Source organism: Festucalex cinctus, chromosome 20, assembly GCF_051991245.1.
Source record: "Festucalex cinctus isolate MCC-2025b chromosome 20, RoL_Fcin_1.0, whole genome shotgun sequence".
Lineage (NCBI taxonomy): Eukaryota > Metazoa > Chordata > Actinopteri > Syngnathiformes > Syngnathidae > Festucalex > Festucalex cinctus.
Genome location: NC_135430.1, coordinates 16,805,466 through 16,832,416, shown reverse-complemented (window position 1 = coordinate 16,832,416; position 26,951 = coordinate 16,805,466). Strand labels below are relative to the sequence as shown.

Genomic DNA, 26,951 nt, shown 5'->3' with positions numbered 1-26,951 from the left:
CACAAACAGTTTGCAATCTGTTTCACATTTGAACAGCATTAAAATAAAAATATTAAGGCTTAATGTGCCGTTCATATAACATTCTTCCATGCTCAAGGTGTGAATCCTAAAAAAAAAAAAAAAAAAAAAAAAAAAAAAAAAAAAAAAAAAAAAAAAAAAATCAAAAAAAAAAAAATCGATTCTGCCGATTATTGAATCGATTCGAGAATCGCGCGATGTAGTATCGCGATATATCGCCGAATCGATTTTTTTTAACACCCCTAGTTTCCACCCACCAGAGCAAGCATTCCTTCCCTCCCTCCTCACCACTCAGACCTGCAGATGGCAGATTAAGACAGTCATGCCCCCACTGTCTAGCTACGTGCATGTTGGTCTCAGAGCGGCCATGTTTGCGAGGCAGGATCTTTTAAAGCCACTTTGCCGTCTCCTTCCTTGCCGACTGGCACACTTTGCATTTTTTTTCTGGTGGATGTATCAGAGGTTGACCAAGTGGCCATCTACACAGAGCGAATGGCTAAGCCAAGCATCTCAGTGGACGTGTAAGTGACTGGCCAATTTAAAAACTTGGGGTAGGCAGGGAGAACGACTGACTTCCGAAACGGCTCAGTAGCTTGGAGTGTGAAATTACTCATTAGCCGGCTGCCTAGGTGATTTACTTACTGACTGAATAGTCGGGAGGCGGTCAGCTCACCTGACAGACTGGTAAGATGGCTGTGTTGGAGGCAAAAAAAAAAAAAGCTCAGTGAAAATACAGGTAAAAAAATGGGCTTTTATTAGGGTGTTTTAAGAATTTAAAGCAGTATACTATATTTATATTAGGGGTGCACCAATCGATTGGCCCGGCCAATTTATTGGCCTCGATTTCCTTAACTCTTTGACTGCCAAAAACGTTTAATAACGATCAGTAAAATCACGACGTATGCTGCCATAAACGTTAAATGACGTCAACTAAGTTTTTTGTTATTTTTTTCCAAGTGCAGTGCTGCCTGGTCAATGGGTTGTGGAATCAAAAACACACACTAACTATGGCCAGCAGATGGAAGCATTGTATCTCTTTTTGTGAATGATCAAAGCCTTTGTCATATCAAAGTTTGTATTTTTTTTTGATAACGTGTGGAATCTATTATCTGCTGATCTTTCCCACCAATCTCATCTCCATTCTGAGAGGTCTGAAAAAGTCAGCCACTGTCCTCTTCTGCTAACATGACTAATAGGTTTTTCATTTTAATTTGTGAGAACTACTTCATGTGCAGTTAAAACAACCTGTATTATTTCACAGATATGTTTCCATTTTTCCCCCCCAGTAAAACAAGATTAGAACACTGAAGGTGTATGCAGCTTGTTATGAAAAAAAAAATTGTGATTGGCAAAAATCGCGATTGGCAGGTCAGACTTTTTAAAAGATCTGTGATCGGCCGTCAAATTGTGATCAGTGCACCCCTAATTTATATTTTAGAGATTTCAATGCTACTTTGTCGCTATAAAGCCAGTTGCAGAACCCTGCACACTTGTGACAGTTCATTCGGGTTCGGTCACATCACTCTGTGTGCGGTCATCCTAAGAGCCACTAACAGATGGCTGTCAAGAACCGACATAAGGTCAGTGTCAGTCCACAGTGAACTTTTGCATAGTTTACTGACGCGCAGAGCATTGTCTTGCTTTGAAACTCTTCATAGAGTTTGTTGAGTCATTCCCGGTTTCCTATAGTTCATAAATAACATACAATGATGAATTCTGTTTCAATATTTAATTTGCATTTGTTTTGTAGGCGTCAAACACTCTCGGGTATTTGTTTTTATCTTCCCTCGTTGAGTCCCAAGCTGAAAGCACTTTTTTGCATATTTAGCAGCGTGCGCTGCCTCTGTTGTCGCCGCATGGCTCGGGGCTATCAGAAGCTAACTTGAGGCCATCCCAGTGATTGCTTGGCCACCTGCCGAGTTGTTTTTTCCAACAATATGCGCATTAACACCATAAAGACAAAATAATTCCCTTGTGTCGTATTAAAAGCAAGTTTTAATGTTGGTTGAAGGGTTGATCTTTTTTGAAAGCACTTCTCTCTAAAAGGCAGCGGCTTGAATACTTTTTTTTCCGCATATGACATGAGAATAGCACAATATAGTTTTGTCAGAGGAATACTAATCCAAACATTATCATTCTTGTGCTTTTGTCTATGTTTGTTTTTGGGGTCACTGCCTCTGCTCCCATACATGCTTGCGTTTGTCTGCATTGCCTCAAGAGAGACTACCTGGCTGCTCTTTTGCATGTGAATCAGGACTCGCTATGAAAAATGTTATTAGAGTGAGTGCATAGGGTAGGTGGAGGCCGACTTGGGAGTACCGGATACTTCAAGTATTGATTATTTTATTAAGTCATTTGCTCCCAATAACGTATAAATAAGTTTTTTTTAATGTTAAGTGTCCCAAAAACGTATTTATACGTTTTTTTTTTTTTTTTTTTTTTTTTTTTTTTTAATGCTAGAGCATATAGAAGGCTTTGATGCAGCCTCTCAACTGCAAAGAACGGTTGCAGAAATGGTAGTTATTACACAAACGGCCAGCAGGTGGCAGCAGAGCAAAGGAGATCAACCAGGGTCATGTAGAAAAAAAGCTCAATTTTAAATAGATAACTGATGAAACTTAGCTCTCTTCTAATGCTAATTGCTGCAAAACGGAAACAGATAGAAACAATAATTAATCTTTCTTTTGATAGGTTCCATGCTTTTATAGCAATAGAAGACAATATTCTGTGGGCCTTGCAAAATCAGTCAAAATCCAGTAAAACAGCCGGGAGCGAACGGGTTTGCTTCTGTGAAAATGGCTGGGAGTGAATGAGTTAAGAAAAGTTTGAGGGTGTGACATCACAAGGTGATTTTTGAAAGAACTGTATATAAAAAAAAAACAGGCTTTTGAATTTCAACACATTCTCGTCATCGTATTATTTTGCTGTACCTGTGAGAATGTGTTCTATGTGTATGTTAATTAGGGATGTAACGATATCCAAACATCACGATACGATATTATCACGATATTGTGGGGGCGTTGGCGATATTAAAAAAAAAAAGATCACAATATTGTAAAAAAAAGAGCTCATACTTAAAAAAAGAACAATATTGTGCTTTTGTACATAACAGCAAAACATATAAACAATCTCCAATAACAATATTGAAGCACTTACATGCTAATGCAAGCACACATTGATCGCTTCACAAGCAAATTAGGTTCCCCTTCATCTGACAATTACATAGAAGGCCAAAACATCTCTAATAAAAAATAAATTGCACTAACAAAATAGCCACTAGATGGTGCTAGAACTGCACAAATGGAAATCAAACTGACGTTTTTTTTTTAAACATATGTGTTCCTTTTAAATATTGTGAGCATGACGACGACGATATTGTGGCAGTTTTCATATCGCGATATCACGATATTGCCCTTATCGTGACATCCCTAATGGTAATATTAAAATGTTCCGTAATTTAATGTCTAAGATAAGCGCGACCCTTGCATCATCTCTGTGTGGCAACCCCTGAAATATGCATATATTTCTGAGGTATTACCATTCAAAGCTTATTTGATATGCGAGTAATGGCGGGCCAGAGTGCTCGACACTTATTCTCTGAATATTTGATGGCCTTAATGAGCAACAAAAAATACAGGACTAAGCACTTTGCTGGTTTGCGCCAACTTGCATGTGTGAGGAATAAAAGACAGAAGGAAAGCATGAAATATTGAAAAGGGTGATAACACCACAGCCAGGAAGAGGACGACGACGCGCCCACTTTGACGTTTCTTAAGGTCATGACTTTACAGCGGAAAACATGCCAGGTCACAACAATCAAACACGTGATTCAGGACGGAATCGTGGTAAACGTGTGGATAGAGTGCAGTTGAGGTAATGGCAGTTCATAACCATGACTCAACAATTTTGTTAAACCCTTGGAACTTTTGGTGGAATAATTCACAGTTTCTACCTTTACTGTACTTGTAATAACTTTGTACCGCTGATACCGTTGCAATAAAATAATGAAAAATGATTGGCATGGTAGATGAAACTTGAAACGGTATGTGCCTTTCTTATTCTTTTTCTTCATAGTTTTAATGCAACATTCCTCCAACCATTTAATTAGGAACATAATTAGACATTTATCATAACATTCCTTCACCGAAACTGTAGAGTTCAATGCACAACTTTTGTTTACCTTTGTTAAAGGTCGGGATGTTCGATACCACTTTTTTTCAGACCGATACCGATACTGATACTCAGACCCTCAAGTACTCACCGATACCGATAGTAGTACATTTTGACAAATAAAAAAAATCACTAAAATATATTTTTAAACAAATATATTTCCTTTAATTTTGACAAAAAAAACATCACAGTCACTCTTCAATAGTCTTAACGCTCAAAATAAAACACAAAAATGCTCTTTTAGTTTAAGATTCACAATTTTGAAGTATTTCCAAACCGGTGACGTTTTGGTGAAGAACTGCTGCAAGCTAGCGCCACTTACAGGCAAGGAGGACTCACTTCACGTCTTCCCCCTCTGCCATCGGTCGCTTGGACTCGTCTGCGTCACGAGTACTCGAGTACTTGAAAAAAGGCTGGTATCGGTACTCGCCCATCCCTAGTTAAAGGTTATGTAGACACAAAATAATTCATCCTGCTGTATTACATTTTGACAGGAGAACTTAAGTCATCGAGCGATGTGGTACCGAAAGGCTATAACTAGCTTGAGTGGAGGTATAGCCACTTCCAGAATGAATTACTGGTAAAATGTGCAACAGCGACATAAGAGTAGAGCACAGATTAGTTTGCTTAATTTACCGTAACTGGACATGGCTTTGTCGGAGAGCACATTCACACAGTATGCATAATCACATAATTAGCTGCATGGCAAAGTCCGCCCGACAGTGACAATTGATTTCCACACAAACAAGCGTCGTTATTGAGTTTGGGGTGTTAAACTTGACACTCTCCTCCCGTCCTGCTCATGTGCTCCGTGGTGGAAAAGTTGAAAAGGCTGGCTGATATAATGATTAAATTAGATTCAGTTAGGGCACATTATTGTACAATAATATCATAAAAATGTTGTTTGAAATGCTTTACACAACTCTGATTTGCTTTCGTATCTATGCCAGGTTAGTAGTTGGTGATGTTTCTTAGCTAGTGGCGCGTGATCATCTTTTGAACATGGTGATCACAAATACAAAGTACGATCACATCTTTGTGGTTCGCCGTTGTTCGATCAACTTACTCATGCTTATCCAGTCCAACCTCGGTTTTCGAACGCTTCTGTTCTCAACCAAATCGGTTTTCAACCAGAAAATTTGTGAATTTTATGTCTCAGAACTCGTCCAAAAATTCGGCTCTCAACCAAACTGGCAATAGCCGAGCGTACCTGAACGCGTTCACCGGGGAGCCGAGCTAACTCGGGATGCCCAGGATGCTTCCTCCGTAGCACATTCGTATTCACAGTTCGTTTGGAGCAGACCTGTTCATTGTTATTTACGCAAATCTTTTTTTTTTTTTTAAAGTTTTGCATCGTGTATTAGCCCCTAATCATGGGTCCAAAGAAAGCAAGTGCAAGTGGTAAAGCTGGTGAAGAAAAGAAGAAAGTAGTCCGCAGAACTATTGAATTTAATAAAATAAATGTTTGCTTTTTGTTTTTTTGTTTTTTCCATCATTTTAGATAGGATATCTAAATAAAACCGTGTCTATTTCTACCATTTTCTATTTATGGTAAACAGTAGGGGTGTTTAAAAAAAAAAAATCGATTCGGCGATGTATCGCGATACTACATCGCGCGATTCTCGAATCGATTCAATAATCGGCAAAATCGATAATTTTTTTTATTTTTTTAGGATTCACACCTTAAGCATGGAAGAATGTTATATGAACGGAACATTAAGCCTTAATATTTTATTTCAATGCTGTTCAAACATGAAACAAATTACAACCTCTATAAGACTGAAATTTCAGATAAATAAATAATACATTTTTTATATAAATCTTACACTCTACAAGCTTACTGATTAGTATTTTCTAAATTTGAATGAAAAAAAATCGCAACAATCGACTTATAAATTCGTATCGGGATTAATCGGTATCGAATCGAATCGTGACCTGTGAATCGTGATACGAATCGAATCGTCAGGTACTAGGCAATTCACACCCCTAGTAAACAGTATACAGTGCAGTTTATGGTGTAAAATAGTAATAAAAAAAAGAAGTTTTTTTTTAGAATTGGAACGGATTAAAATTATTTACATTAATTCTAATGGGAAAAATTGTTTTGGATTTCGAACAAATCGTTTTTAGAACAGCCTTCTGGAACGGATTTTGTTCGAAAACCGAGGTTTGACTTTACTAAACATGCATATCATTTATTTTCAAGGATGACTGTTTTCGGCGTTAATGATTTCCAAAACTTTCGCTTTCCAATTTTTGGAATTCCAGGCTCCAAAATTATTTTTCATCGTCATGCCATTCGCTATATCTTCTCATTGTGAGGGTGCAGAGGACAAGTTTCCTGCTGGGTGACTTCTGTCAGCCATCCTTTCCACTTTCCTGTAGGAAAAAAAAAACAACAACAAAAAGCTGTCATGCCGGATAGGGATCTAGCTTTGCATCATCTTAGCGCAGGTATTACACATCTCTTGTGGCACTGGCAGCTCTGCCCGCGACTGCTAATAACCTCACTTGTCTTGCTTTTTCATGGCGCCACTGAGTGAGCGCTTGGGACAACTGTTTTGTAACGTTGCCAATCCCAATGCCGGCGCTCCGCGGCAGATCAGAGGGTTTTCGGAGGTGGCGGGATGTCTTTGGTGAAGAAGTAAGGCTCGCGAGGCAATGCAGCCAGAGGTTGTCAAAAAACAGCTCCCCGTTTCCTCCTCAGCTGCTTCCCATCCATCTCATGCTTGTCCCTTCTTTGCTGCCAAACAAGTGGGAAGCGGATCAAACGCAGCCAACATGAAAGGCAACCCTGGCATTCTTTTTTTTTTTTTTTTACTCTCTTCCCATCTTCCTGCTCTCACTGTGATCGAATTGGAAATGTTCGACCCAAAGTATCACCTGTCGGCTGCAGAAAACGCCTCGCTGCGTTCTGCGTCGTCTTTAACCCTTGATCTTTATCGTCTCCCGCCAGTTTGTTGCGCTCAAGCTAGCCTCGGGCTAACCCTAAGCCAGGTAGAAATCGGCTGACTGACAGTTGTTGTGACAGTTTGTAGACATGGCGTAGTCTGACATGGTATAATTCCATTCTGCATCCTATGGTTCACTTTGGGAATTTTAAACAATAAACTGGGTAGTTATTTCACCCTTGGATTTTATGTAGCATCATACTACTTTGACATGGAAATAAACGTACAATGGAGGACATAAATCAAACCATTTCAAGAAGAAATAACACAATTCCTCTTGATGATGAGTGTTGATGGTTAAAAGCACAAACAAGTATTTTATGTGGTTGGGGATAACTACAATATTTCATGCACTTCTCTACAAAACTCATGTTAGCTCAGGGGCCGCATGGAGGAAAATATATTACCAAGTGGGCCGCATCGGTAAAATAACGGTATATAACTTAAAAACGATGTACGATGCCGTCAATTATATGCAGATTTTCGCTATTTGTGTGCGAGCTCAACTGTAATCATATTGTTCCAAAAAGTAACAAAGACGTGTTAAATCGACTTGTTTTCCATATATGTTGTTCCCAGAATGCATTGCGTGGCGCAGTTAACTCGTTCACTCGCCGCCATTTTCACAGAAGCAGTCCCGTTCGCTCCCGGCTGTTTTACTGGATTTTGACTGATTTTGCAAGGCCCACAGAATATTGTGTTCAATTGCTATGAAAGCATGGAACCTATCAAAAGAAAGATTAAAGTCTCTTCTTTCATCAGGAAAAAAAAAGTATGGTTCTATCTGTTTCCGTTTTGCAGCAATTAGCATGAGAAGAGAGCTAAGTTTCATCAGTTTTCGCAAATCTATTTAAAATTGTAAGTAATTGAGCTTTTTTTTCTAGATGGCCCTGGTTGATCCCCTTTGCTCTGCTGCCACCTGCTGGCCGTTTGTGTAATAACTACCATTTCTGCAACCGTTCTTTGCAGTTGAGAGGCTGCATCAAAGCCTTCTGTATGCTCTAGCATAAAAAAAAACAAAAAAAAACGTATTAATACGTCTTTGGGACACTTAGAACATTAAAAAAAATTATTTACACGTTATTGGGAACAAATGAGTTAATGACGTTACAAAGACGCTAATCCTTGTCATATCTATTTGTGTTACCAGTAATTGAATTTGTTTCGTATTTAACACATTTGTTTGTCTATGATTCAAAAAGAAAATAATAATTAAACAAACCATAACTTTAAGTTGTGTGTAAAATAATGACATCCAGGACCCGTACAAGGACTGCTTGTGAAGTAACAAATTTTATATATTTTGATTGTGGCCGACTGATTAATTAGTCCGACATTACAATTTTTATTTTATTTTATTTTTATTTTTTTTAGCTTTACAAAAAACATCTCGCCGGCCGGATTAAACCCCTTTGCGGGCCTGATTCGGCCCGCGGGCCTTATGTTTGACACCCCTGAGCTAGATCTTCGTTCGAAATTGTTCCTTTTGTATTTACTCTCCTACACTCCTGTGTCTTACTGTTTAAAATTTGCCCCTCCGTATCTAGCTGCTTTGAAAAGTTGCTCCTGTCATGCTACTTGACAATTAGCCATGCTGCTCCCATTTGTGTCACACAAAATGTTTGAAAAAAAACAATAATCCATTTTAGCGCTTTCTCTATAGAGCCAAGCAAAGAAAAACATAAATGCGCAAATGAAATGTGAAATGGACTAATTTCAAAACTGTCTGTGACCAATTCTCAAAGAGAGGGAAAACATTTCTGCGAAGACTTTCATCATGAAGCTGTGTGAGGGCTGACCCTGCAACAGCCTCAGTTTGCCTCTGGCCTGCCGAGTCTCACAAAGAGTTGGAGTGAGCCAGGAAAATCTGACTTTTAGGTACTTTGAAAGACCCAGTAACTAAATTACACAGATTTTGACTAGTGATATACCAATCATATATTTGCCACTAATTACTACACCATGTCTCAAATGACATACTTTTGCAAACACATTTAAAAGTCGCTGATACTTTTATTCAAAATGTAACTTTGCAAAAACAACTAAAATGGAAATCACTCGAGCACAGGCACTTAGCAAGGCTGAACGATCTGGATGGAAAATCATTCTATGCTAGATGATCTGGTTCCACTGTAGTTATGTAAGTGGCAGGAACTCGAGTCAACTAGTCGGCTCTATTTTTGTGCCCAGTGCAAATCTGGCGCGTCATGCGGTCTCAATCTGCACATCGGCAGGCTAGACTGAGTATTGGTATTTTCACATTTAATACATCAATTAAAGCAGCACCTCTCATTCCTTATAAGTCCCTTTAACTCATTCACTCGCAGCCATTTTCACAGAAGCAGTCCTGTTTGCTCCCGGCTGTTTTACTGAATTTTGACTGATTTCGCAAGGCCCACAGAATATTGTGTTCAATTGCTACAAAAGCATGGAACCTATCAAAAGAAAGATTAAAGTTTCTTCTTTAATCAGGAAAAGAAAGTATGTTTCTATCTGTTACCATTTTGCAGCAGTTTTATCAGTTTTCACAAATCTATTTCAAATTGTAAGTAATTGAGCTTTTTTTCTACATGGCCCTGGTTGAGCTCCTTTGCTCTGCTGCCACCTGTTGGCCGCTTGTGTAATAACCGTTCTTTGCAGTTGAGAGGCTGCATCAAAGCCTTCTGTATGCTCTAACATGAAAAAAAAAAAAACCCCGTATAAAAACGTCTTTGGGACACTAAGAGAGAGAGAAAAACGTATTTATACGTTATTGGGAGCAAATGAGTTAAGTCCCGCACATGAAAGGTAGGTAGACACTGATTTCCTTGAGTGAGTCGTAGGGTCCAATCACCTGACGTATGTAAGGAAGTGCAAGCAGACCTCTATAGGCCGGATGATACAAAATTGATTAGGAAGATCACAGATTTGTGAAGTGGTGAATTGGAGCCCGCCTTCCACCTGGAACCTCTTCCCTTGCACTTTTTACACACGTGAGAGATAATAATGCTCATTGTTGACACTGTCAGAGATTTATAAACGTTACAAAACCTTTTGCTTCGAAAACTCAAGTCAAATAAGCCCGTTCAAAATGTATTAAAAAGTGAAGTTCGCCACCAGACTATCCACAGTCTTTATCGTGTCTTTAAATGGACAGCTGGCAGGCAGAGAACTCGATTGAGTTGCTAAATACTCCCAGGAACGTATGAATAGGAGGCCAGATTACTTTGTCGCTAATTATTCATTGCCTCATCACGTTCACTTTGGACAGTGAAAATACCTCTGGGGACGTTTCACTGGCTCCCTTCTCTTTTCTATGTCTGGTGTTTGGTGTCGCCTTAACATCTTCACACAGCTGTCCTTGTCATCGTTTTCATAGAGGGTCGCTGATTGCTATTCTGTAGTCTGGTGCATTGTTTCCTATTTTTGGTCTAACATTAACACATTCACTGCCAGCCCTGCAAAAATGCATTATTTGACGTCTTTTTCCGTCAATGGCAGTCAATGAGTTAAGATGAGATGTAACCAAAATTGACGGATTTTTAAGCAAAATTTGCCTTAAAAAAAGAAAAAAGGAGAAAAGGATGCTGCAATATAATCACAAAATATATTGGCACATTGTGTTTAACACATTCACTGCCAGCCCAGCAAAAATGCATTATTTGACGTCTTTTTCCGTCAATGGCAGTCAATGAGTTAAAAACTCAACAGTAGTCCCAAAGGTTTTACATTGTTATATTTTAACAAATGTACAGCTTTGGGCATTTCTGTGCACTTTCAGTTGAAGTGCCTTGTAGATCCTCTCTGATATTTAGATTCTTTGATACACTGAGCAAAACTGCCATCAGTCCTCACAACAATTGAATTGGAAGTGATGGAAATGAAAGTGGAGAGGGAGATTCACACAAATATGAGGATGCATTGAAAGAAACAGCTCAAGGGGAAAATGTTGTTGTTGTCTGGCTTTAATTGTGCAAACCAGCATGGAGGCGTTGCTGTCACGCACGCACGCACGCACACGCGAGCGTTGTCATTCAAATGCAAAAAACATATAAATACGTCTTTTAATACTTTATCCTTCACTCCCAAAAACATAATTATTTATTGATTGATTGATTGATTGATTGATTGATTTTAATGCAAGAGCATACCGAAGCCTTTGATACAGCTTCTGACATGAAGAGGTCGCTTAAAGTAATGTTAGTGATTACAAAAATGGCCAGCAGGTTGCAGGAGCGTATAAGAGATCAGCCAGGGCAATGTTGCAACAGGCTCTTTTTGCCAGTGTTTTCACTTTTCAGCAGGTTTGTAAATAATAATGAAACTTAGCTATGTTCTGGTGCTAATTGCTGCAAAACAGAAACAGATACAAATATAATTTTTTTTTTTCCTGATTAAAGAAGAGACTAATCTTTCTTTTGGTAGGTTCCATGTCTTTACAGTATTTGAACACAATATTCTGTAGGACTTGCAAAATGTTTAGGAAAAAACAAATAATGGTGGTAATACTATATACCTGTTGCACTAAATGCTGCATGTGACCATAATTTCAATACATGGTATTATTATCTTTACTAATAAAAAGTCACATTTAGGCTGTTTTTTTTTTTTTTTCATAGAATGCCTAACTCAAAATGTGTGGCATTTTTTTAACTGTCAAAAAAGACACTTTGCTGCTTATGAAAAAGACGGCGCACAAGGATAGATCAGCCTTTGTGGCTCTTTTGTTCAGCTATTAGATTTGCAATTTGTATTTAATAGGAGGTTTCGATATATTTAAATTTAGTATAAGAGAACATAAGATTAGGAACCATTTTGGACAGATTAGGCCTTCTTCCGCATCCAGCAGAAAAGGCTCTACAGCAGTGTACTCGCTCTTTCTGGCATAGTTCAACTTAGAAAATGCAGTCTTCTGGATGTTATTATTCGTAGATTGTAATAGTGAGTTGATTGCGCTACGACTGTGTCCAACAAACTTGTATTGCAGTTAGTTGTATGTGCGTTACTCCTCTCCGTCTTTTTCGTATTTTTTCTTTTCTTCCTAAAAATAGACTTCCTTTCTGTCAACAGTTGGTGGCTGTATATGAAGAGCAAGATCCTCACAACGGAGGTGACGGCACGAGCGCCAGCTCGACGGGCACTCAGAGTCCCGAGCCGTTTTCCGGCGAGCTGAGACCAACGTCAGCCTTCCAGCCCTACCAAGCCAACAGCGAGATCGAGGTCACCCCGTCTGCTTTGAGATCAAGTGAGTTGCGAGCACAATTAGCTCATGAACTTGCGAGATCCTGCATTGCAGTATTGAAGTTCTAAGATTGTTATAAGATTGAAAGACTCGTGTGCTTCCATTCAGCTTGTTGCTGAAACGTGTTGTAAACAAACAAACAAAATATGTCGTTTTGAATCAATCCGGCTGTCAGGATGGATGTCAGTCAGTTCATAACAAAATGAAAAATGTATTTCTTCAAATACAAACTTAAAAAAAAACAAGACTTGGGAGGAAAGGAGAATCAATTGTTAGACTTGACATTCTGCAGCCGCACCATGCGGAGCCGACTGTCTGTCAAGACGCTGCAGTGCATATAGGGAATGCCAATGTGCCGACTCCAACCGACAAGCAAAAAAACCCAGACAAAGAAAAGGAACCGAGACGCTGTCGCGGTGTTCAGTCATGCGCGAATCTCGGCGCCCGTGCCCGACAAAGGTGGACATGCACGTAAGGCCAAAACGCCAGCCCAAAGTCATCCGCTCAGGACGCCGCTCATGCACACGTGTTGACGTTGCGTGAAGTGGAACCGGCAGGCTGATGCTCCGCTGTCTTCAACTTCAAAGCTCATCCATGACCGCAAGCTCCCGTAAATGCACCCGCGCTATTGTAAAAGTTCAGTCTGGAGTCTCGCACTCTGTCTGCAGTGAAGATTTACGGAAACTTTTTGTGAGAGTAGATCAATGGCCTTGTGCAGTCAGGAAGGCGCTTTAGTTTGAAGAAGTCGGCTTCAGTCCGCAAGGATTTTGTTTCTTGGTAATGACAGATATAAAAGATCAATGATTTTTTTTTTCCAATGCCGCATGCAATGCCAATGATAAGTTTTTGTTGAATGTACAGGATGACTGAGTTATTTTGTGGCGATCTCACTGGTACCAAAAGTTCTAATCACAATTCCAGGACTACCTCAAGGTCCAGGTGTGCTGCGATTCAATATTAGGGATGTAACGATATCCAAACATCACGATACGATATTATCACGATATGAAGGTCGCGATACGATAATTATCACAATATTGTTGGGAGGGGGGGGCGATATTGAAAAAGATCACAATATTGTAAAAAAAAAAAAAAAGAGCTCATCCTAAAAAAGCACAATGCATATAAACCATCTACAATCGCTCATAACAATATCGAGGCACTTACTTGCTAATGCAAGCACACATTGATCGCTTCACAAGCAAATTAGGTTCCCCTTCATCTCACAATTAGCATAGATTTTAAACATAGAAGGCTAAAACATCACTAATGAAAATTAAATTACACTAATAAACTAGCCACTAGTGGGTGCTAGAACTGCACAAATGGAAATCAACCTCACTTTTTTGTTAACAGATGTGTTCCTTTTAAATATTGTCAACATGACGACGACGACGACGATATTGTGGCAGTTTTCATATCACGATATTGCCCATATCGTTACATCCTTATTCAATATTGGCGAGTAACAGAACCAACAAAGAGACAAGCAACCTTCACTCCCGGAGTTGTAGTTGAGCAAACTGCCAGTGAAATTGCTTCTCAGAAATCAAAGTATGGCAGCACTGAGGCTATTTACAATCATCTTTTGGAGCCACAGTGATTGATTTCCCCATTGACGACTTCCAAACTAATGCCTTCCCTTGTTTTGTCTTTCCAACACCTTTGGGGCCTATTTTCAGACGTGCAAACGTACTGCGTCGGTCAGACTTTTAATAACTAGACTGTACTAAATTTCAATAAGGTACTTTGTGTTTCTTTGGTCTCTCTCATATCACACTAAGGCAGTGGTGTCAAACATACGGCCCGCGGGCCGGATCAGGCCCGCCAATGAGTTTAATACGGCCCGCGAGATGATTTTGTAAAGTAAAAATAAATAAATAAATAAAAAATTGTGATGTCGGACTAATTAATCAGCTGGCCACAATCAAAACAAATAAATTTGTCATTTCACAAGCAGTCCTCAAATGAGCAATGCAACTTTGTACGGGGAATCGTCGTCCTGGATGTCATTATTTTACACACAACTTAAACGACGGGTTGTTTAATTATAATTATTATTATTATTATTTTACTCATACCCCGACATAAACGTGTTAAATACGTCACAAATTCAATCACTGGTAACACAAATAGATATAACAAGGATTAAACATTCTTATGACATCATTAACTGCACCACGCAATGCATTCTGGGAACAGTATACTGTATATGCAAAACAGGTCGATTTAACACGTCCGGAAAGTGCCACATACCATTTGCATTCGTGTTATTTTTCGGAACAATATGATTACAGTTGAGCTCCGTAACTTCGGGCTGGTCCACGAAAATCTGCGTATAAATGACGGCAGTCGTTTTTAAGTTATATACCGTTATTTTCCCGATGCGGCCCACTTGATAATATATTTTCCTCCATGCGGCCCCTGAGCGAACATGAGTTTGACACCCCTGCACTAAGGCATGCTGAAATGGGGTAACTTCAGTAAAGTGCAGTCCACTGTCCAGCCGTGACAGGGGTGGCGGGTGGTCATTAAATGGATTGGCTGCGTGTCTGCGTGTGAGTTAGTGTTTGTATCAGGTGGCGTTTGAAGAGGACGACCTTTATCCAATCCAATTTGGCTTAGTGAACTGCTACTAAAGAGGCTGGGTGCCACCGGTCAAGGCCATATAAAAGTTGTTAAAAAATACAGTTGGACTAACAACACATCAACATGTAATTCCAGGAAGCATGCGCCGACCCATTCCCAAAACTATCCATTTCCAACTTTTTGTGTAAGGTTTAAGCTCGGTATGAGCCTCTCCCAGCGGATTTTGGGTGACTTCCAAAGGCACTGATTGTCCATTATAGATAAACTACCAGGTTTAGGTTTTGGAACCACATGCTGCTCGGACTGATAAAAATCTCTGTCATCTGCCTTCTTGCTTTATCTGTTTCCCCGGTCCAGAACCACCTCCTGAATCTGTCACTCCACCAATGAGCTGGTGATGCAGATCATTCTTTAAGGTTTCAATCAGGAAGTTGAAAACTTGGACCGTAGGCTCGAGGTGGGATTTGCGTCAGTACTGACGGAAGGTGCGTCAATTCGTCACTCACAGATGTCGGATTTACTTCAGGTCAAGGTCAGTACCGACAGACCTATCAGTCCGTCGCTGACGGATTCCTGTGCAGGGATCAGTTTGTGTATTTTACGTCAGGCATGCCGTTGGACAGCTATAAGGTGATATATTGAATCGGTTCGCGATCATATTCGCGGCAGTTAGTATGGATGATACGGTCCAGCGAATACCCATAAATTTCCATGCAGTCTGCTTTGTGTTGCTCCCTGTGTGTAACGCAGAAGTACGTCCGCTGCGCCGATTGGCTGTCACTGATGAAACGGTCCTAAAATAGAGGTGACAAACTATCATTCCGTGCGGTTAAAATAACGACGACACAGTGACAGACCGAAGTTTGGTTTGGTTTGGTTTGGTTCGGCTTGAAATTATGACGGACTGATGATGACGGACGGGCAGACCGGCCGCTGGCAAATGACGAATCACCTCAGAAATCTGCTGATTGGTCCTGTCTGATGATGGTCTGCAGTTATTACTAACTATTAATAACGTATAAATACGTTTTTCTTAAATGTTCTAAGTGTCCCAAAGACGCATTTATACGTTTTTTATTTTATTTTATTTTTTTATGCTAGAGCATACAGAAGGCTTTGATGCAGCCTCTCAACTGCAAAGAACGGTTGCAGAAATGGTAGTTATTACACAAACGGCCAGCAGGTGGCAGCAGAGCAAAGGAGATCAACCAGGGCCATGTAGAAAAAAAGCTCAATTACTTACAATTTTGAAGAGATTTGTGAAAACCGATGAAACTTAGCTCTCTTCTAATGCTAATTGCTGCAAAACGGAAACAGATAGAAACATACTTTTTTTCCCTGATGAAAGAAGATACTTTAATCTTTCTTTTGGTGGGTTCCATGCTTTTATAGCAATAGAACACAATATTCGGTGGGCCTTGAAAAATCAGTCAAAATCCAGCAAACGGGATTGCTTCTGTGAAAATGGCTGGGAGTGAATGAGTTCAACACAGAAGATGGTGTTCTTTCATGAAGGACTACAGAAATAAGTGAACAATTACCGTTAGTATATCAGCAGCTTCATCGTGTTGTATGGCGGCTCGGTATGCTTGCTCATCTCACAAAACTTGCCTCGTCATGACAACACTTTTTAAACTCGTCAGACCTCCTGAGCCCCATCGTCTCGCTTATTGCGCACAAGGGCTGTTGAGTGTGTACGCTCTAAATCATACTCAGTCCTGTTGGGAGAGCAAGAAGGCAGTTCCCAGGCTGGGTTTTGAAACTGCTAACGAGTGGGTGTTCACTTCACCCTCATTGGGACTATTGGTCATAAAAACACTCATGCTGTCATAATATCATCCCCACCCTATTATAGCTAATTATTGAAATGGCTCGCAGTGTTAAATGTTGAAGGGAGCGTTTTTTTGGAAATGAAGTGAGAAGTGTTTGAAGTGGCAAAAGACCCCACTCAGCACTGCTGGGATTGTGTTACCAGCACCGCGCCTGTTATTGCTCCTGTAAGGGTCTCAATAAAGGCGTCGCCAAACAGCTGAATCATGCTGCGCCGTTTGTGTGCGTGGGTGCGCGGGTGAAAAAGATCTTTTTTTTGACTGCTTTATGACTTCCTCCACACAGCTGAGGGCAATGCTGCTGAGCGTTTGGGTCACGCTTAAGCCAACATAAGAGCAATCGGGGCCGAACGAGAAACATAATGATTTACACACGGTGACACCGAGACGTCAACTTAAATGGCGAGTGGCATTAACCCTGCCAAAGGGAGCATGGGAAGCAAGATTATGTTTGTTTGCTCTCAATCGGGTGTCATGTCAGCATGCATAGACGCGTTGCAGGGGCACATTACCAAGACGGATTAGTGGGCTACGATGATCTAAAATAATGAGTAAATAACCCCAGTGGGAGGCTTTAATGATCACTTTGTACATACATTTGCAGTTGGAAGAAAAACATATTTTGAGTTCATATTTTCGATAGAATACATCTGACAGCCATGAGACCCGACAGGATAACAAGTAATTTCCGAGGTTTGAACTCTCTGGGGTTCATTTACATGACATCTGAAAAGAGGGTCACCGCTTGCCAAGGGCATCGCCGCCCACTATCGTCACGATAAATCCTCAAAGCCATTTTGGGCATTTAGCATCTCTTTGTCTCCCGGCTCTTCATCCCTGTGGACCTGCGGACAAACCCCTCCTCCTGCCTCATTAGTCTCTTTTGTGAGAGGCTCCCTCGCCTCTCAGTTGTTCCTGCACTGGCTTGCTCCGTTGTCTCCCAGTGGGAGGTCACTTATTAAGATAGAGCACATAGAGCACGGATTATTGGCCTTCAAACATTGGCCAAAACAATCGGCCAAAAGGCTGATTATTTCCCCCTTAAAATGTTATCGAAGAAAACTGAAGTTTCCAACGCTGTGAAAGTACTCTGAATGTACCATTTTGCTTTACTTTATAGCATTAGCAACTAGCAAGTGCGTAGCGTATGTTATTCTGGTTATTCTGTTGTTCCTAAGCGTCCTTTGAGTTGGAGGTAACTTTAGGAATTACATCCACTGTATATTTAGACACAAAACATGTCTCGTTTTTAAAACATCGCTAGTCTAGCGCTAACAGGAAGTTAGCAAATGCTAACCGGAAGTTAGCATCAACTTCCTTATTTTTTAATCTGAATAATACCGAGCCCTAAACAAGACCAATTTTCCATCTTTGGACCATACTTAAAGTATAATATTCTTTCACTCTTTGGCTGCCTCAACTCGTCTCTCATTTTATTATCGCATGTCAATAGTCAATCTCAACTTTGCGTAAATTGCCCGCAATTTATGTTATAAAACAGAGATATGAATCATCTTGGCCGCATCTACTTTCAAGTCTCGCATTCCGCATCTTTTCATCCTCCTGTTTTCCATCAAACTGAGACGATCCCTTCCCGCTTACATTCCTATCTTCCCACTCACAGGGCCACTTTCAGGGTACTTACTTTGGCCCAAAATCAGAGCTTTGATCACGGCAAAACAAGACGCGTCTTGATTTATTGTTTTGTTGCAACCTTTTGAAAGTTACAGGGAAAGTTACTCGACAATGCGCAGTTCGACAACCTTCTTTAGGTTTACCAATGCGAATGTTTCGTTTCCCGTCTTTTATGATGTTAATGAAAGAAAAACAGCAGTTTTGTGACCCACATTTCTTTTGTGCAATTACAAACATTATGATTTTATTTTATTGTTTTCAAACCTGAAGTTTTCAACGTTATGCAATCCTATTTTGCAGTCTGTCTGAACAGGGCGCAGTATTACCGGGTATTTCGTGTGCACCGTGAGATTGCAGGTTAAAATGAAAAAAAAAAAACCCTTACATACTTACTTGACTGTGTGTGTGTGTGTGTAGGAGAGCTTGTGCATTGGACACACACATCCGACATGGTCCCCTAGGGGAGTTCAGAGCAATAAAATGTCTCCAGAGACAAGAATCAAAACTTGAAGAATAAAATACTGACCGTACTTTGATGTTAGCGTGACGAAACAACCCGGTGTGAGTAATTTCTTTCAATTATTTCTAGTGTGGGTGCGTGGGTATGTGTGAGTGTGTGTTCAGGAAGAACATTTTTGAACACAGACAGAACTTTTGCGAAAGGTTTCTTCTATGACATACTGTACTGTACAGTCCCCTCTAAAAGTATTGGAACAGCAAGGTGAAGTCCGTTGTATAACAAAGAGATTTGCGTTTCAGATCAATAGACGAATATGAGACAGTTCAAAATAACATTTAACTCTTTTACTGCCACACGTTATAAAAAAAAACAACTTTTGATATGACAAAGTCTTTGATCATTCACGAAAAGAGATACAATGCTTGCATCTGCTGGCCACAGTTGGAGTGTTATTGATTCCACAACCCATTGACCAGGCAGCGCTGCACTTAGACGTTGCACTGAGAAAAAACTAAAAAAATAAATAAAAAACTTAGTTGACGTCATTTAACGTCTATGGCGGCTTACGTCGCGATTTTACTAATCGTTGCTTTTTGTAGGATGCAGTCCACATTTGGGAGGGGCCTTATTCCCATCTGAAGATAACCGATTTTATATATTCGAGGGGCAATACATTGGAATTAGTTTGATTATTTTCTGTATCCTTTAAAGATCAATGCATTTGACAATGCAAACATAAAATAAATTGCTTTATATACCTGAAGACAACTAATATTTGGCGAAAATAGACGTACCGGTGTTTTTAATCACAGGTGTACCTGCTTTAATGTAGAGACAATATTGACAGTCCTGCTATGGGCTTGTTTTTGCATAGTTTAAACATTGTTTGCTTTTTAGACAGACCGTTTGGGGGTCTTATAATTGGGCTGCATTTTTATTTTTGGTCGTATTCATTTGGAAAATGGAATAGAAAATAGTGAAAAAACAAAAGGTGGCCAGTTTAGATAAGGAAGGCAAATATGCACAGGGAGCTTTGTTATCGGTGGTAAATTTACATATCTTAACTGGGACAAGTGCCCGTATTTACTTAGGTGTAATAATGAAAAAGCCTGACAATGTATTGATGTGATATTTCATTTAGAGAATATCACTTTGTGTGCCAGATATGATAGACTAAATATTAATAAGCATCTGATTCTGACTTGCAACAGATAAGGTCTCATAGTAACTGAGCTGAGAGAAACACATTGCTTTGTTGTTCACTTTTATCATTACAATTCAGTGCGCATACGGCCGAAACGCCATCTTGTTCTTGATTTGTTTTGACAGCGGCAACAGTGTGAAAATGTGAGCAGTTGTTACCTCCCCGCCGGTCCATATCTTTTGCAAACTCTTCATATTTCTGTTCTTTGATAGCTTTGACTTTCCGTGGCAGGTGATTAACTGGAGTGTAAAAAAAAAAAAAAAAACTTCTAAATTTGTGTCATAACTGTGTCAGCAACTTTTGGACACGAAGCACGATATGAATGTAGATTGACTGGTAACTTCCAAGTGTCGCTATTTTGGCTCAATTGTTTCTTCACCACATCAGACGAATAGAGAAACCACATCACTGCGCATGCTGCACCAATTTGTCTGCTGATCTCATGACACTAACCTCACTCTGATACCTGAACTCTTCAACTTGAGGTAGGACTTCACTCCCAAACCGGAGGGCACAATCCACCCAATATGGCTGAGAAACATGGCCTCTGATCTATAGGAGCTGATTTTTTTATTCCGGCAGCTTCGCACTCGGCTGCAAAGTGCCCGAGCAAACAGTGAAGGTCACAGTTTGAGGCCATCACAACCAGAGATGGGAGATGAGAGAGGATCCTTTGGCCATTATAACTGTACATTTTCTGCACTTTGGTGGCGTCTAAAAAATGAACATAATGACGTTACAATCCCATTTAGAAGATTAATCGTAAATTAATCACATTTCATATACAGTAAGTTCTAAAATGTTCAATAAAATGCATTTTGTTTTTAAATAACACAACAGTAGACATATATGTTTACCAAATACAAATGTTTTTGTATCTGTGAGTTTATTGATAGATCTGTTGTGTAGGACTAGATGTTGATATCCCTTACTTTATACAGCTTTGTATAGTAATTCATAGTTATTTAAGATAAAAAGATGCAATAGTACACGTTCAAATGTACATCATTATGAGTAATTATTCTGCCACTAGGTGGCATTCACGTTTCATGATGGATATTGGTGACAGGAACAGTAGAGAACAGTACATTTTTTGTTTCAAATTAAGAGCAAAATAAATTAAAACAACTCATCAATTCCTGTCCATTTTAATCATTTTAAATTACAACTCGACCCTAAGCACAACACTTGTATATCGTTCTTTTATATTTATTATTGCTAAACTGTGTTATAGTTACTCCTTTGTATAACATTGAATGCCTTTATTTTGTTAAGTATTATACAAATTGTTATTACTGACGCAGCTTTCCTGCAAACGAACCAGAAGCAACCCCATTGATGCTGCACGGCCTATCTTCTGTAGTTGCTGAATAAAATGTGCTTCACGCTATGAGAGGCAACTGTTGCTACATTGATAGTCTGTGCTAACTGCTAAACAGGGCTTTCCAAATAAGGGGTGTGCATTAATTGACGTAAAAAAACAAAAACATTGTTGCGTTAAAATACAAATATGCAAATACGTTTTTTAATGTTGTGCCCCAAAGACGTATTTATACGTTTTTTTTGTTTTTTGCTTTTTGTTTTGTTTTTTTATGCTAGAGCATACAGCCTCTCAGCTGCAAAGAACGGTTGCAGAAAAGTTATTACACAAACGAAAAAAAGCTAAATTACTTACAATTTTAAATAGATTTGTGAAAACTGATGAAACTTAGCTCTCTTCTAATGCTATTTGCTGCTAACGGAAACAGATAGAAACATACTTTTTTTTTTCCCTGATGAAAGAAGAGACTTTAATCTTTCTTTTGATAGGTTCCATGCTTTTATAGCAATTGAACACAATATTCTGGGGGCCTTGCAAAATCAGTCAAAAGTGAACGGAATTGCTTCTGTGAAAATGGCTGGTAGTCAATGAGTTAAAGTTAATTCGATAATGTGCTAATTGTGACACCCCTAATATATACACACACATATATATACACACAAGACTCTAGACGCAATTTTGGCCGTGAGTGTCCTTTCAACACATTTCATCCCCATTTTCACTTGTCACAGTCCAGGCCTCTTTCCACTCTCTAAGTACCTAAAATGGAACCTTTTGTACCCATGTGGATGATTCGGGTCAGTATGTATTCAGTGGAAATCCTCCCTCCCTTCACACAGGGGACATCAATATGTAGTCGGTGGTTGGAGAGGGAGAGTTCAAATGGCTCTGAGCCATAATTTATTCAGGTATTGAACCGGCACAGACTTGATGTATTCAAAGTAACTCAAGAAAAAAGAAAAAAAAGAAAAAAAAAAAAAGATACCATTTAGAGATTTCAGGAAGCCACAGTCACTTGGTATTTTTATTCATATCAGTTTAAAAAGTGAACTCATGGATTGAGAGTATGCTGGAGAAATGCACAAATCCCCCATAGAGAGAAAGAATGTAATTTTAATGTATGTATAAGCAGTTTAGCTATTGAATGACTTCTTTTAATAGTAAACTCGACTGCCTTAAATGGTCAGTAGTGGGGCATGCGTGTTTGTGTTCTCTAATATATGCCTCCTCCAAACAAGGTGGGGGGAAATAGTAAAGGTCAAACCAATACGAGGTGATAGCCCTTTAGAGTCTGGCCCGCCCCTGTGGTAAATTGTGTGTGGACCCTGCGCCCTGGCCGTAATTCCTGGATCAGGCCACCTTTTATGAGCCCGTCGCCACCCTCAGCCTTCTGGATTACTCTTCAGCCTGGATCGATGGTTGACTCAGTCGGAATCTGGCTGGTTATTAAATATTGGACCAAACCCTTGCAGTCGGCTGTTCATATGGTCATCTTCTTGAAAAGAGAGCCCGCAATTTAGCTGTCGAATGATTTTTTTTTTTTTTTTTGCGGTGGCTGAGTTAGTATATCATGATACAGGATGGACATTTGAGTAGATATCAGCTTAACACTTGTATCACTACTAACTCATGTTAACTCATTTGCTCCCAAAGACGTATTTATACGTTTTTTACGTTTTGTTTTTTTTAATGTTAGAGCATACAGAAGGCTTTGATGCAGCCTCGGAACTGAAGAAAACGCTTGGAGCAATGGTAGTTATTACAAAAACAGCCAGCAGGTGGCAGAAGAGTATAAGAGATCAAACAGAGCCATGTTGCAAAAAACTTTTCCCCACTGTTTTAACCAGATTTGGGATGAAACTTAGCTATATTCTAATGCTAATTGCTGCAAAACGGAAATAGATAGAAACATACCTTTTTTTTTCCTGATGAAAGAAGAGATGCTCATTTTTCTTTTGGTAGATTCCATGTTTTATAGCAATAGAATACAATACTCTGTGGGCCTTGCAAAAGCAGTCAAAATCCAGTAAAGGGGTTGCTTCAGTGAAAATGGCCGGGAGTGAATGAGTTAATATGGAAAAACATTGCAGCTCTGCTTACCTACATTTTAAGAACTATTTCATTTAATTGATTTTTTTAATTCCACAGATGACGGGTGGGCAGGCACTCCCGAGACCCAGCTGTTTGTATACGCATTAATGAAAAAGTCAATTTCCATGGAATTACCCATTTAAAATGTTCACATTGATGTGGTCAGTCAAATTAGGGTTCATATAGGGCCAGTTGGATCTTATCTGCCATTAAGAGGGCATATCCCATCAAAGCAGCAATACACGCGTCTGCGAGGAGCACTAAGAGATATTTTTACCCACGGCCAATACATTCACATGCGAATGAGATTTGTTCACATTCTTTGTCAAAGTTACTCTCTCACACAACATCTTAAATCTGCTTTGAGATTTAATCGTTGAGCTAACACACCTTCCCGTCATGTTTTTGGGGTAGTTGCTTGTTTAAACTCCTGTGAAATGTATTCAATGTAGTGAAACAAGTCACCAACATCGGCAATCTGGGGACAACAGTTTAATGTTCTGTGACTGAAACAGCTGCCTTGTTCAGATATCAGCACATTCCGGAACGCATTTTCCGTCCCTAGGGACTGATCAGGACATAAAACATTAGCCTTGCACGCGGAAGCGTTCTCGATCGTTTTAACGTGTAGGCTGCCATACATCAAGATGGTTTGCTTGACCATTAACTCATTCACTCGCCGCCATTTTCACAGAAGCAATCCCGTTCGCTCCCGGCCGTTTTACTGGATTTTGACTGATTTTGCAAGGCCCACAGAATATTGTGTTCTATTGCTATAAAAGCATGGAACCTATCAAAAGAAAGAATAAAGTCTCTTCTTTCATCAGGAAAAAAAGTATGTTTCTATCTGTTTCCGTTTTGCTGCAATTCACATTAGAAGAGAGCTAAGTTTGACCAGTTTTCACAAATCTATTTCAAATTGTAAGTAATTGAGCTTTTTTTTCTACATGGCGCTGGTTGATCTCCTTTGCTCTGCTGCCACCTGCTGGCCGTTTGTGTAATAGCTACCATTTCTGCAACCGTTCTTTGCAGTTGAGGGGCTGCATCAAAGCCTTCTGTATGCTCTAGCATAAAAATAAAAAAAACAAACAAAAAAACGTATAAATACGTCTTTGGGACACTTAAAACATAAAAAAAACATTGATACGTTATTGGGAGCAAATGAGTTAAATGATGTATTGAGGGAAAACAAAAAAAACAAGCAAAAATAACTAGCAAGGAAGTCGACTGATTCAATCAATGGACGAACATCATTTCCTTTCATCTGTTATGAAGATTTATTATGGTTGGGGGGAAAAAGCATGTCACTGGGATGGATTAATATATTTGATTAAATATGATCAAGGACAATGGCACTCTGAGAAATGTCCTTCAAGGTCCACCTATTGCCATCAGAAAAAAAAACATTTCTTTGTTGTACAGCAAGCAAGCGTGTGAGAATTACTGCTATTAATTTAGCTTGGACATTTGATAAACAGACCGTTTTGCAGTCTCATTATTGTCACAGTTACTGGAGGCAGCCACAGTAATCACTTACAGTGTCTTTAAAGGCTCCCTGCTCTTGTCACAGTATTAAATATGCATGCTTTCCAGAACAGCGTACGGCGAGATTAATCTGCGCTGCTCCCGCTACTAAGACTTGTCTGCGGCGTATCAGATGGAAGCTTAGCACCGGCATATGCTCAATGCACTGATCCAGTGATTGATGACAGCTGGTTACCAAACTATTTGCATAATTGTGGATATATTGCTCAGGCAGCTTGAACGATAAAAAAATAAATCCATCTGGCCTTTTGGGAGTTTCGTTAATGATTATCACCTCACCAAAATTCTCAGATCTACTGAATGTTTTCACTGGAGCCTTTGCTACTTGTTTTGTTAAAGGGGAATTCAACTTTAACTCATATGCGCCCAATAACGTGTAAATACGTTTTTTGTTTTTTTCCCAATGTTCTAAGTGTCCCAAAGACGTATTTATACATTTTTTTTTTTATTTTAATTTTTTTCATGCTAGAGCATTCAGGAGGCTTTGATGCAGCTCCTCAACTGCAAAGAACGGTCAGAAATGGTAGTTATTACACAAACGGCCAGCAGGTGGCAGCAGAGCAAAGGAGATCAACCAGGGCCATGTAGAAAAAAAGCTCAATTACAGTATTTTGAATAGATTTGTGAAAACTGATGAAACTTAGCTCTCTTCTAATGCTAGTTGCTGCAAAACAGAAACAGATAGAAACATACTTTTTTTCCTGATGAAAGAAGAGACTTTAATCTTTCTTTTGATAGGTTCCATGCTTTTATAGCAATAGAACACAATATTCTGTGGGTCATACAAAATCAGTCAAAATCCAGTAAAACAGCCAGGAGCGAACGGGACTGCTTCTGTGAAAATGGCGGCGAGTGAATGAGTTAAACATTTCTTGACAATAATATGTTATATGTGACCTCACTAGTCTAAACTTGTACTTATGATTAATATTAGTGCACTATCATTTATGCAGCAAAATCCAGCCATTTTTATCCATCTCTGACTTGTTGTCGACTGAAGATGACATCACAGTTGCTCAATGCTTAGGCAACGACCGAACACAGCTCACGTGTTTTCTGAACAAAGGTGGCAAATCCGCGTACAGGAAGTAAAAATCCTACCACACTTTGGCTTTAGCCATTTATGCTAGCTAGCGCGCTCCCTGGCAGGTAAACAAGCACCTGGGGGAGCTAGCTAGAGAGCTTGCTAGCTAGCATCTGGGGCTAAAGCCAAATTGTTGCAGGGTTTTTACTTTCTGGACCTGGATTTCCCATCTCTGTTTCTGAAGCTGAGCTATGATTGGTTGCTACCTAAGACCTGAGTAACTGTGATGTCATTTTTACTTGACAGCAAGTGGCAAAATGGCCGCCTTCTGATATGGATAAGAACTGCTGGATTTTGCAATATTAACCATAGAACATTATTTTCAAGACATCTTTTGAGGTTGGCTTCAGTCAATATTCAAGTTGAATGGTTGTAATTGTGAGTTTTCTCATGTACTTTTTCCGAACTATAGAATGTTTTATTCGACCAGTTATTGAGTAGGAAGACGATCCTCAGTTCTGCTTTGACACATAATCTAACAACCTACCATACATGTGTGAAACGCTCCATTAGTGAATGCTATGGTGGAAATTTCTGTATCTTATGCCTTGCCGTTTTTGTTTTTCTCATTTTCCCCAACCAGACATGCCTCTCCATGTCCGCCGCAGTAGTGATCCATCCCTGGCCGGACTTACAGCTGGAGAAATCCTGCTCGGTAAAGAAGAACCGTCCAGAAAGGACCCAAGTCGCTGGTCCACAACTGCTGGTTTCCACAAACATAGCCACAACCCGCACGCGAACCTCGACACCAACAGCCTTGAACGAAAGGTAAACATTCTCATCTCATCACAGTCGTTTCCTTAAAAGAAAGAATAATAATGTAATAGTTCAGT

At 39.6% G+C, this 26,951-nt stretch overlaps 1 protein-coding gene across 2 annotated transcripts in view; it reads left to right on the top strand.

Moving 5' to 3' along the window:
- The window catches only part of LOC144009223 (partitioning defective 3 homolog), a 270,024-nt gene that overhangs the window by 63,017 nt on the left and 180,056 nt on the right, over positions 1–26,951 (top strand). For both annotated transcript variants that reach the window (XM_077508825.1, XM_077508824.1), the window contains exons 3-4: positions 12,189–12,363; positions 26,702–26,886. In XM_077508825.1, the coding sequence (XP_077364951.1) occupies positions 12,189–12,363; positions 26,702–26,886 (360 nt within the window). The remainder of the gene's footprint in view (positions 1–12,188; positions 12,364–26,701; positions 26,887–26,951) is intronic.